The 12,770-nt window shown below is 52.8% G+C and overlaps 2 protein-coding genes across 2 annotated transcripts; both read right to left on the bottom strand.

The window, feature by feature from the left end:
* Window positions 1-484: 484 nt before the first annotated feature.
* On the bottom strand, window positions 485-3,962 carry CCMA1212_002031 (uncharacterized protein; the record flags this gene model as incomplete). The annotated part of the gene is made up of 2 exons (XM_073699434.1): window positions 485-3,579; window positions 3,641-3,962. 2 exons carry the CDS (start codon window positions 3,960-3,962, stop codon window positions 485-487), a joined length of 3,417 nt encoding a protein of 1,138 aa, XP_073562302.1.
* A 4,723-nt stretch (window positions 3,963-8,685) lies between these two features.
* On the bottom strand, window positions 8,686-10,301 carry CCMA1212_002030 (uncharacterized protein; the record flags this gene model as incomplete). The annotated part of the gene is made up of 2 exons (XM_073699433.1): window positions 8,686-9,706; window positions 9,796-10,301. The coding sequence occupies 2 exons, from the start codon at window positions 10,299-10,301 to the stop codon at window positions 8,686-8,688; spliced, it is 1,527 nt and encodes a 508-aa protein (XP_073562303.1).
* Window positions 10,302-12,770: the final 2,469 nt, after the last annotated feature.

Here is a 12,770-nt window from a genome sequence, read left to right as displayed (position 1 = left end):
CTATATATACCATTGAACATCACATTACGGCGTGAATCGTGTCGTTTTCTATTGCTCTTCCCTGGTTGACAGCAAGCCATGAATAGAGGAGGCCAGCATACAGATATATAGTCGCTAGTAAGGTAGCAGTAGGCAATGCTAATGTGGACTCTATACCGGCATTATTATTTTGATTCTCAAGATTCTCCTAAAGAGTGATGCTCTCCGTGTTCAATATAATCGTATCAAGAACGATGCTGCACGTAGTCGCCCTCCACAGCCCGACTCGTGCTTTTGGAAATCTGGAAAAAAACATCACCGGCTACCTGCTACTCAAATCCAAACCAGACAAACAAATGATTGGTATAAACCCAATAGTACTCCTTTTTGGAAACCACGCTATCGAGTGAATGAAAGAAAGAAGAAGAAAACAAGAAGTATTAAGGCGTCGGCCCGCTGGTTAGCTTGCACATATACCCGTCATGGCTTGAAGTTCCTTGATCGTTCACGCGTCTCTCGCGGAAGTCTGCATCTTCCGTATGACCTCGCGATGAGCTTCCAGTAGATCGCCGCTCCGCATGCGGCTGTCAAACATGCGATCATGCCATTCCTTCTCTCGCTTCTGCATCTCTCTCTTTTGCCGCTCAGCTTCTCTCTTCTCCATCAATACGGCGCGCTGTGTGTTCATGTCATCAAGAAGCGTAGCCGTCGATGCGAACGGCGTCTCGTGTCCCATGTTGGGGGGTACACCAGGGGTCGTCGAATGAAGATCATGGGCTATCGACTGTCTAAAGTTGGCCAGCTTTGTCTCCCGGGCTACCAAAGAAACTGAGGAGTCTCTCTTCGGCTGATGCGAGTTGAATTGGGTATTGCCGGCAACCTCAATACCACTGCTCGAGCGGTTCAGCCGGAAGTTGGAAGGCGGTAACTGTGTCATGCTACTCTGGCGTAGCATTTCTCTCCGCCGGTTAAGGGGAAGGTCGTCAGGGTCGGGACTGATCGCTCGGTTGTAGGCTGGATAGTTGTAGACAGAGTCTGCATCTCCGGCAGATCCGTGGGTATCAACGGGAATCTCAGCAAGGTGAGAGACAAGATTTCCCTGCGACCTACTCCGCAAGACAGATTCTCTCTGACCGAGGAGGGTATTGGGGTTTGAAAAAGAGACAACACGGGGCACCATCGGTCGAAAGGGCGCCGAGTTCAGTTGAAAGTTGTCCTGCTGCATGGCTTCTGCAGGATATGGTGCGCCAGTGCCCCGTGATCCGTCTTGCTCTTCGACAATTGGGGCAAAGCCTGAGGAGATGCGTCGCATATTTGCTGCGCCTGGCTGCAGAGCAGAGCCCGGTGTCGACTTTGATTCCGATTGCTTTGTGGTGGTGGAGAGAGGGAGGGCATCGCCGGTGGCAGTCTTTTGAAGATCCTCAATGTCGACATATCGGGGAGTTTCCTCGACATATTTCTCTGATGCGTATGGTTCAATAAAGATGGCTTCGGGCTCAGGAGTATCCGCGTGGCTGAGATGCTTGGTCCACTCATTTGTCCTATATGAGAGGGCGACTCTGGATAGGGATCCAGGCAGTCGATCCTTGGTCAGACTCAGAACGTTTGAGGTCGCTGAGGACAAAGATGTCGCTTTGTCGGTGGGCTCCAAACGTCTTGTTTCTATGGCATTGCTTGCACCGGCTGTGGATTCCGGCTCACGAGCCACAGAAGCATTTTCCTGTTCGACTGTGAATTCAGCCTCAGCCTCCTGCATTGCACCCTTTGCTTCCTGTTCATCGTTTACTCTGCATTGCATAGAGCCAGTTTCATTCTGTTCTGACGTTGGTTCAGCCACCATATCCTGCCTGATGTGTTCCTTGGATGTGTCGTCGTGTATCTTGTCATCATTGGTTTCACCAACGGCGTCATCTACCTGCTTGTATTGTGAGGTTTCCTCAGTTTCTGCCAATTCTGCAGTGATTTCGATGCTCTTTCGATCGTCACTGCCGATGATGGAGCTGTGCAAATCATCATTCGAGCTGTCATAGTCGACAGTGGCCGCTATAGACGATCGGGCGTCGTCCTGGGCAGTGAACTTCGAATCGACTAATTCCTCGGAACTTTCGCCGCCTTTTGGCTGAGACTCGGGGGAAGTATTTTTCGCCTTCTGTTGAGACAAACTTCTGAGAAGAGTGATTGAGCTTTGTGAGACTCTTTTGACGAGCGAATCTCTCGGGAGAACCGCAGGCGCAACAGGTTCATCGTCGGCAAAAGTTGCAACAGACGATCGGTCAGCGATTGATTTCAGGTCGTCTTCTGTTGGCACCTTGAAAGGCAGAGGCACAACTTCGGGGACTGCCGCGACATGGTTTCGTCCAGAGCTGCGGCGCGCTTCCGAACCCACTTGGGAGTTTTGCTTGCTTTTGGGCTCATCTTTCTGTGAAGCCGATTCGTGGTCACCTTGTCTTATTGCGTCCGATTCCGGGCCGTGATCTATTTCCTCGTTGGTCGCGTCATGTTCGTTGTCGTTCGGTACCTCGATCACTTCATCTGTCGCCACTCGCACCGTGACTTTACCGCCCTTGATCATCTCAAAATGTATGAGCTCGTTGGCTCGAGTCTGCGCTACATTGGAGTCTGAAAAGTCTGTCATCTCAATGCAATCGTCCGTGGCGCCTGTATGAACAGATTCGGAATGCCTGTCCCGATGGGTTTTGCTGTTGTTGCCACCATTGGTGCCATCTGAGCAGTGAGAATCGCTACTGCCGTTGCTCTTGATCAGGACTCTGCCTGCGTAGACTTTCTCCCACTCGACTCGTTCTCGTGCTGCTTGAGCCTCGATATTGCGGCCAACGGTCTCCTCTTCCTCATCCAGTTGTCTCTGATCCTCCGCCAGACTCGCGGCCTTTCTTTCGCGTTTTTCTCGAACAATCTTCCAAAGCTTCACCTGAGAAATGACACCAATCAGGCAAGTTATGACAATGGCTGCGGTTTCGACTTTAATACCTCTGGTGACGGGATAAGTGTCTGCACCGAGAGGGAAGAGGTCACCATTGAGATTCCATATATAGGCCCAAAACTCTTTAAGCCCGGCCCTGCTATAGCAGTCGATACCGAGGACGATTACCGTCGCGCCTCCAAAAGACATCAAAATGATCATGGCCCAGTCACGCGTGTAGCGACTGAAGTAAAATCCAAAAGGGCCGACTGAGAAGCAGGAGATGAAGATGGCTCGGCCAAGCGGATCATGTAGCAAGCCTCCCGGTGCCAAACAAAGGATCCACATGCTCAGACAAAAGCCGCCAAGGGCACATCCCAAGCCCTCAGTCAACTCTTTGAAGATCAGCGAGGCCGCACCTAGGGCACAGCCAGACAAGGTAACGGCGACGACATATGCTCCCTGAATGGGTGTGCTAACGGGAACGTTCATGAGGTAGACGATGAGGACCGAAACACCGAGCGCAGTGATAAAGGCGGTCGAAAAGAAGCAGTTGATCCAGCGATTTTTTATGCCTACAAGGGTGTACACAAGGCCAGTGAGTATCAGGATGACGCCGGCAACACCCCATCCTGGAGTTACGACAGGCTGGATAGGTAGATGGCCCGCCGGGATCGTGGCTGGAGACTTCATGTCAGCAAAGCTAGCATGGCTAAGTTCAGCGGTGGCATATAATCTCACAGTTAAACCAGGTCGAGTTCTCGGGACCGCCTGAGGCGGTCACGGTGGGGGTGGTTTGGATCGCTGGTTTGGAACTAGAGGTCACGTCGGGAGCCGTTGTGGTGACCGGTTCTCTCGAGCCATTCGTTTGCTTGGGTTCATCCGCTTTCCCAGTAACCGAGTGCTTTGAGCTTGGTGCCGGACTGGAAACGGATCTGGTGGGTGTTGAGATGGAGTTGTCGAGGCGCCTCAACATTCGAAAGTCCTGGGTTGCGGCCAATTGCAGAACCAAGAGGAGGCATAAGAGCGCCTGCCATCTCAGAATCCGCGACATGCTAGCCATGTTCTCCCGCGGAAGGATACCGCCGGCGGTGGGTTTCTGAGCAATGAGAATCAGATGGTGGTCCAAGTTATGTCTGCTGGCTCGTCAAGCATCATCCAACAGCCACCAGCAGTGACAATCAAGGGAGGCAGAAAAGAAGGATTGCTTGGGAAAGTGATGAGGCCGAACAGTAAAAGCACAGACACGAAAGAGGAAAATGACTGGCTCGACAAGCGCAAGAAAAGAAACCCTCGGTGAGAGATGATACGCTTTCCAGCCTACAGCCAGGTCTCGTTTGGCGCAGGCTGAGACACGAACTGTAGCCGGCAGTAGGGGATTGGTGGATGAGCAAGAAGAGACTGAATAACGATGTCTCGTCTGCGTCAGGAGACTGGCCATACAAGTACACAATGGGAAAGACGGTCAAATAAACATGACTGGGGACGATCTCCAGTGAGACACGGAAACTTCCATGGTCACCAACCAAGAGGAGGGAACGGGTATGGGGCGGCTGGCGGCCAAGAAGCAACCAGCGTCACCTTTTCTTCGTCCTCTCCGGCCCAATGGCTTGGTTTGGTAATAGCTGCATGCGGACAGCATGAGCTCCATCGGCACGGCATTCGTCCACATGCCTAGTGATTGCGGATTGGCGAGTAATCCCTGGAAGGGTGGCACATGCAAAGTTACTCGCACATCGCATGGGGGGTTATCGTCCATTGATGGTCCTTCTCTGACTCCCTCGACAGACGGTGCCAAAGTCAAACCCGGAATTGCGGGACATGCTCTCAGGGCGGGTCCAGCTCATGAGCATCGAGAGCTGCTAGTCGCAGGATGAGCATGTTCTAGCTGGTTAGCGGGCATCTGCCATGGCGCGTGGCTGTTGGGCCAATTTCCCAGCTGCAGCTGTGGAAGCAGGGCTGGTCGAGGGAGACGAGAAGAGAAGAGAAGACGATGTGAAATTGTGAAAAATAGCGGAGAGCAGCAGCTCCGGGCGGTACCACGAAACGTGTGGTGCGATGGTGCAGGCGCAAGTCCATGGGCATGGATGTGGGCACGGCATTAGGACGCATTACATGTAGCATTGATGACGCCTGATGCCGTTTGTTGGTGTTATTCTCGGGGCGATGAAGCCCGTGGATGAGAAGCAGTTACAGTAATTTCATTCATCACCAGCGAAACAATGAGCCGACAAGCACCTGGATGAGGCCCGAAACACTGGCAGACTCCAACTTCGAGAGGGCAAGAGCGAGCGGGCGCGCAGGGGCCACAGATGCGGCTTCGGCAGCGATGCGATGCATGCAGGAACCTGCCCGATCTCATTGCGTCAGGTACCCATCAGTACCGTCGGTGGTCCATGCTACCGCACGCTCTACCGCAGGTGCTAGCGCGCTATTCGTACTAGTGTCGCCAGTGGTACCTGTGCTAGTACTCCGCGGAGCCAGGGGCAGGAAAGAGCTCTGGGCCGAGCGGGGCCGTTCAGCTACTGCCCCTTGCACCAAACCTGCACCAAATGCTGGACTGGCGCCAAGGCTGGCAGGAACAAGCCGGGCGCGGTGCCATCCGCTTTCAGCCAGCCAGGGAAGAACCTAATGAAAGTCAGCTCACCATCCAATTGGGGGCTGCGAGAGATGCTGATGGAAGTGCATCAGTCAGGCTTCTCACCAGCTAAGGTATGTATGATGCCGTGATAAATACCTGCTGCATGCAGAGCGTCTTTGTATCGGCTACCCAGGGCAGATATCTTCTCTGTCCATTCGGTTCGCGTCATGCCTCGCTCAAATCCATCATGCTGCAACATGCACGACTAATTACCGACTGATATCTTTCGGAGATCCTCTCGCCGCAGCTGCTGAAAATTGCGTGTACTCTCCCATGGCGACAACAGCAACGCCATCTCATCGTCATCCAACAACCTTTAGTTGTCTGATCAGCATGGAAAGTCCCCCACCACGCACTTCTAGATAGTACAGTACCTACCTTCAACGCAGATGCATCAGGAAGGCGCCACAGGGGCCAAGTACTAGTAAAAGGTACTGTCGACTCGTTCTGTCACAGGCAGGAGGGCCACTAAACCCATCCAGATCGCTTCCTCCCCTACCTTATCACATCGTCGGAGTATTGCGATACATTTCTGGATCCAAGGTACAAACAGAAATGGTCCGGACACCCGAGATCTCCGTTTCGATTGATCCCTCGCCTATCCGTATAGGAAGCCAAGATGTCTGTTGTCCACCACCTCAGGAGCTTTGCCCGCGAAACTATTCCCATGCTCATACCCAGGACAGCCAGTGAGAAAATTGCACGTAAGTTCTCACCTCTCAAAATTATCCCTTGCATTTGGCGAATGAGTACCCATTGGCTCGTCTCCCGAATCCTTCGGATTGTGTTTCGTATCCCAAGAGACAAAAGCAACGAGAAGCTGAACTCCTCCCTTGCAGTTCCCTACGCGAGAACGCCACCAACTTCCAAGCATCATCATAGGTACTACCAGTAGTTGTACGGGGTATCGCGCGAACCAAAGAACGCCTCTCGCCTTGAACGGGGGCCGAGAGGCTGCTGACCACCTACGGCCATACGAATGGCCAGCCGCGAAACACTGCATGCAAGGTTCAAGAGTTGACGAATTGTCTATTCAAGACACTGCCTTGTTCAGTGTGGTGACATTCAAGTTGCCCCATCTCCAGTTGCACTTCGTATGGAGTGCAGAACCCGGGAAGACGAATCAAGGAGCCTGGTCGATGTCGTTACATCACAGACACAGGTTCACCGCTGCCTGCCTGGCCACTGATGTCTCTCCGCCACCGTTCTCTTGGGGGAACGGCGCTTATAGCAAAGCAAACAGCGTTGGGGGAGGGCATCGCTATCTCGGCAGACTGTATATTAACATCACCTATTCCTTGCCTGCTGTTTCAGTGGGGGGGGGGGGATCATGCCCGAACAAGTACATATGCTGCTCAGTGTTGGCAGGTCCCTCGGCGATACGCAGCTTTCTTCAGCACTCTCCCGGCAAATCGTGAGGAGCAACGATATAATCTTCTGCGAACATTTTGCATCCTGGTACGACTTGAACTTTGTCTTTTAACCGCAACGGCTGGCTGAGCCAGCATCCCTGCCGTCCTATACGCCACGCCACATTATGCTATAAAATTAGGAGTTCCGCCTAAACGGCGTGACTCTGTATCGACACATGACTGGCTGGCATGGCGCACAACACAAAACCAATCTCCCCCCAGCCTTCTTCCCGCGTTCAGGCCCGTACCTCCCGTGAAACCTGTTTTCTCCTCGCGATCTTGCAGCGACACATCGGCCTCTTGGCTTTTGGCTTTGGCCGGTTGCCCAACGACGATTTGGGTGCACCTCGCCGTCAATGGTGAAACCCTCCCATGCGCAGGCCTCTTCAATGGGATTCGTGCCACCCTGCATTACTTCCCAGTCGCAAGCAGCACAACGATACACACACCGTTCTCAATTAACCAGCTTTACCTGCAAGAGTGGAAGACGCGAAGACTGGCTGACACTGCGTAATTTCTTCGCATCACAAACGCCGTGCTCTGGCCCGATGAAGCGGTGCGAACATGGCACAGAACATTCTGCTCCGGCGCCGAGGCATTGCCTTCACTGAAGGAATCAAGCCTCGTAAGAATTTCTGTTGCTGGTAAGGTCCTCAAAAGCAAGTCCTCAAAAGTAGGGCCTCCGTCTACGCTATGTGTTGCTTCTCGGGAAAGGGCAGCTGTCTGCCTCGCATTGATATGCGAAGGAAGAGGGGAAACACAATTGCCATGACGTGTTATCGTAGATGGACGGGAGCTACTGAATATGATATAGAGAGCCAAGACTCCGAATTACTACTGCCTACTAGGTATGCCAGAGTCCATGGTCGCACACTTCCTAGGATTCCACTTGGCCGCATGGCAGAAACAACACATCAACCACATCGATTATCTCGTGGCATGGAAAGTATTCAAGTTAGAAAGCATGCTTCCATTCCTGGAATACCAGGACGGTCCGATGCCTGACATGACATCTGAAAATCCATGGGCATGTGGTAGCACTGCGTTCTCGTAGCCTGCCCCCATCCGAGGTCAGGGCCGACATCCTGGTTCAAACAAACCGAAAACTCTTTTCTTTCCGCCCACATGTTTGTGCATGTGGGATTTCTTGGGCAACACACTTGTCTCTCTCGGAACGCGTCGGGGAACCGATGTCCAGTTCGTCGCCAATGCCATCCGTTGGTTGAACCGGAAATTGCTATGCTTGGTGAACGAAAAAGCCCAAGAATAGCTCTACTCGTATTCTTGGTATTGCCTATCTGAAGCTCGTGGACATGTTTGAGTAGGAAACGCGAGGCCGATCTACGCCCGCAGACGAGGCAATCAAGGAACAAAGTTTGTATCAAACAACCGACTATGCAGGTGATGAAGCTTATTCCAGCTCTAACCGAAATCCTAACAAACGCCGCTTTGCTCACCACCGAGATGGAGGGTTAATTTTTGTTAATTTTTCTCAAGATCAAACTCTATTGTAATGGTGATGACTTTTCCAACTAATGCTAAGTGAATATCGCCCTTGGAGTGATGTGTGCATGCATACTTACCTAACAATTCGTTCCGTCGTGACTCAAATACAGCCTCTGGGCTGTCCGTCATGCCATTGCTTGCCGTGAATGAAGCAACAATTGCACGCTTGAAGCAAAACAACCCCGCAGACGCAAAACAACAAATGCCCACCATGACACAAGACAGCTTCACCTCTTGACTAACCTCGTCGGCACCCGATCGCCGTTGTACTTGACTGATGCTGGAAGCTTTCCGGCCCGGCTACGAGGTGGCCGAAGGGTCGTGGAGGATGTCTGTTTATTCCTGTTTGCAAAGGCAACGATAGGCTTCAGCGGCAGCGCGAGTATCTCCAAGATAGCCGTGAAGGGAAAGGTTGCTGCCGCAACAATCATGTTCCATACCCAAGGTAGCAGATTCTGCCGCCGATTCGAGTTTTTCGCTGCTGCGGCTGCTAACGAGACGGCGTCGTCTAGTCTTGCGTGCAATTGAGTGAACCTGGACTCAGTCTGCAGCTGCAGGAGCGTCGCCTTCTTCTCATACCGCCTGACGGCGCGATTCAGCGCATCGAGCTCTGGCTGGATCGTGTTTCTGACGTCTCGGCTGACTGTTGCGGTGGTGGAGCTCAACGACTCCCCATGCCCGGCCAGCGTATTGCTCTGAGACGTTGACAGAGACTCTAGCCTCTCCAATCTTTTGAGCATCTCTTGCAGAAGGGTTTCAGTGCCGGCTTGTTGTCGGCCAAGTGGACTGTCCTGGACTATTTTCTGAAGATGCAGAGTCCGAGACTGGACAAGTATGATGATGTGCGATAGCACACGCAGCTCGGAAACCATGATGAATATGGTGAGGTTGAAGTTGGAAACGAGTCCCTCGGACGGCCGCGTCAGCTGCCCTCTAATATAATGTAGGAGATATGCGCTGAGCATCGGCATGAGAAAGCACGACGCGAGAGCGAGGCTTTCGTGGCGATAGAGCTCCCTGAGTGCAGCTTGTTGCTGTGCCGTCATCTGTTCAATTCGGGCCTCTTTCTTTTCTGAGCTCGAATCACCCCCTTCGCTTGCTTCTTGTTCTTCGGGGACATCATCGAGCGGGGCGGTGGTGTTTGGGGACTTGGTCTGAGAGTCGAGGCCGCCGTCCGTTTCGAGGGACGGTAAGCTGACTGTGTGCTCTTCGAGGACGCGGACCTCTTGCGCTGCATGATACCATTGCCTATGAAGTCATGAGCTTCTGTTATTCGATATTCCACCATTTATATGATTGGGCAGCAAATGCCGTATAGTAGTTGTGTTGCTACATACCAAGGCTGCGTGACCGACCAATGGAGGAATATGGCCGCAAGGCCCAAGAGCATAATGTCTGTAGCAACAGACGTGCCATTCTGGAAAAGAACCCCCGCAATAGCAGGCAAGAGAGCAAAAGCGAGCGACAAGGAAGCCAGCGGCGAAGCCTCGTAGGTCGAGACCTGCTCGCCCTGAGGATACGGCCGGGGATTCAGTATGTCGCGCGCCTCGCTCAGGCTGTATTCCGAAAAGTTGGAGCTCCGGCGCGGCGGCGCCGCCTCGGAGGACGAGTCGGACGACATGTGCCGCGACATGGATGCGGACCGCATCGAGGGCTCGTCGACGGTTCTGGCGCGGCGGAGGAAGTGGCCTGGAGGAGCGTTGCTGGAGGAGGACGAGGTTGTTGTCGTGGTGGTGGTATGGCCGAAGCTGATGCCGGAGGGGGCGGCGTGGCCGGGCCGGGCTGAGGAGGAGGAGGCGGTTGAGGCCTGACGGCCGTCGTCTGGCATCACTGCCGCCGCCATGGGTTTAGGATATGCAGGTTTGGTGCAGGTCGTCAGCAGAGGAGTCGGTCATTGGACGAAGCAGGTGCAGGGAGGAGAAGAGGGACGAGGGTCAAGAGGGGGCAGTCTTTTTTTTTTTTCTTTTCATAGGAGAGACAGGGTCGTTACGTCAACTGGAACTCGAGGCAGCTCGTCTCGTCTCAGCAGGACTGTCAGAGTCAAGCACAGGTCAGTGACGCTCCAGCGGCCTTCGCCAGCTCCAGGTAATCTTGGTACTAGGGCTACCTGTAGAGGCTAGCGCTCCCGCTTGGTTGGCTGGGCAGAATCTGGGGTACAGCGTGCTTGGGCTGGTTTGGGCAGGTGGTGGCTTGAGGTTGGTATCGGTGGCAATGAGTTAAAAGGTCGTGAAGGTATCGGTTGCTTCCTGAGATTTCAGATTGGATGCTTTCAACTTTTGATGTTCTATTGCGGTCAATTGCTCGAATATTACGGCAAAAGCGGTATCAGTACCTGATAAGCACGGTCTTTGAATTGACATTTCTTTTCTGCATTCCTTGCGCCAGCTTCGGCCTAATCGTGACGGCTCCTCCACACTGGTGCAAACCTGGGAAAAAAACGTCTAAAGTGAAGCGCCAGCAGCGCCTAGGGACAAGTCATGAGGAATGATGATGTAACCAGCTCAACGTTGGCCTTACAAAACTCTGTCCACCAACTCAGTGACAGATCGTGCCTAACAATTTGGTCTATTGGCTTTTCACCACATCGGGTATCAAGCCTTTCTCGTCCAAAGGACATGAAGTGAGCATTCACTGTGACAACAAAGTGTAACTGCCACTGCCGAGGAACTCTCCATAATTGATTACGGGCAACTTTCTCCAACCTCGAGTCCCCAGACAGGAACCAACAACTGCGGGCTGACAAGTCAGTTCCCAGAAATGAAGCCCTAGATCTCGCCCCCCGCCTCTCAGCTCTCGTCAACAAATTGACGCCCCAACTCTGCAGATCGTCACCGACGTCATTTTACAAGGTCGCATTGGACAATTTCCTCGCATGGAGATGCGGTTGCAATCAGGCATGCCAATCTCAAGGACAATCTCGAGCATCCCGATCACTATCCTCGATGCGGGCGGCAGTTTGAAATAATAATAGGACAATTGACTGTTTGTCCCCTGTTCACCCGTCAGTACAGTAGCAGGCATTTTACACTGGCATGGGGACAGGGCAATGACAGCGGCCCGTGCAATATGCGAAGTGCACGGCTCGTTCAGCCCCTTATTCAGTGGTCTGTGGTCTATGTCATTGCTAGATCGAAGCTGAAGGGGGGTTTTTCCTTTTCTTTTCTTTTTTTACGATCTTTCTTCTTCTCCGCATGGCATGGGCTTTGAGCGGAGAGACCCGAAGGAAATTGTCCGGAGGACGGCCCCTTGTTTGCGATTGATGAGACCTGACGACACGCGGCTGTGCTGTTGCTATTCCTGTTGCTCCCAGGGGTTCCCGCTAATCTACTGTAAAGAGAGCCTTGTATCTAATGGAATCCTTTTCGACAGGGCTAATCCTTTTCACCATGAGCGCCGCGTGAAAAGCTTTGGCCGCGCCAGACGTGAATCGTGCGATGGAGAGAGGCTCTCCAGGCTAGAAAAGCCGTTATGTGCACCCGTAGCAGGGAGGGGGCACTAAGAGGCTTATAATTATCGTGAGAGCGCATGTTCAATCCCACAGCCTGATGAGTCTGTAAGCCAGCTACTACCAAGCATGATGCCGAGGAGTCCATCTCATTCTGTAGCCAAGACAAGGCCATATGCATCTGCAAATAATCGGGAGCTAGCATAAAGTCATGCGTGCCTTTAGATCTTCGGGATGCCCGTACTCCCCTGCTGTTGGTCCGTCATCGTCACAAGATCGAGCGATAGCCAGACCCCGGACAGGGCAGAACCCCCGTCCAACAAGCTCAGCTTCGCCTGACCCTGAGCGCCACCTGCACAGCGTCCCGAAGGAAGCCATGCCGCTTTCTCCCAGCTAGAGCCCTCTCGCAGCGGGAACCTGGCATGGCAAGCATTGTGCATGCCGCGTCCATGTGAGAGCCCTGCAGGCCGTGGAATTTGCTGCCGGCATGGATCATCAAGGCAGAAGAGGCGTGTTAGTGGTTTGCGCACTGGCAGCGCAAACAGGCGTCGAGAAACGCAGATAAAGAGTAAGACTGCTCCCGGTCACGGCCACGAACCCTCTATGAGTTTTCTTCTCTGCTCCAATACACGGATTCTTGGTTTCTGTTACTGGAGAGCTTTAATTTCCTTTTTTTTTCTTCTTCCACTCTGCCGCCCCTCTATCTTTATTTCACTTCCCATTCTTTCCTTCTTCCTTCTTCTTCTTCCTTGCTTTTTTTTCTTCCTCCAATACTTGTTGAGTTGTTTCAATCTCCACAATCTCGACTCTCCTTTCATTACATCAACTGCTTTTGTTGAGGCCAACAACAATGGGCGTCTGAAAGGA

Source organism: Trichoderma ghanense, assembly GCF_004382785.1.
Source record: "Trichoderma ghanense strain CCMA-1212 chromosome Unknown scaffold_1, whole genome shotgun sequence".
Taxonomy (NCBI): Eukaryota; Fungi; Ascomycota; class Sordariomycetes; order Hypocreales; family Hypocreaceae; genus Trichoderma; species Trichoderma ghanense.
Note: the sequence above shows the minus strand (reverse complement) of the source record. Positions and strands in the feature narration are given on the sequence as shown.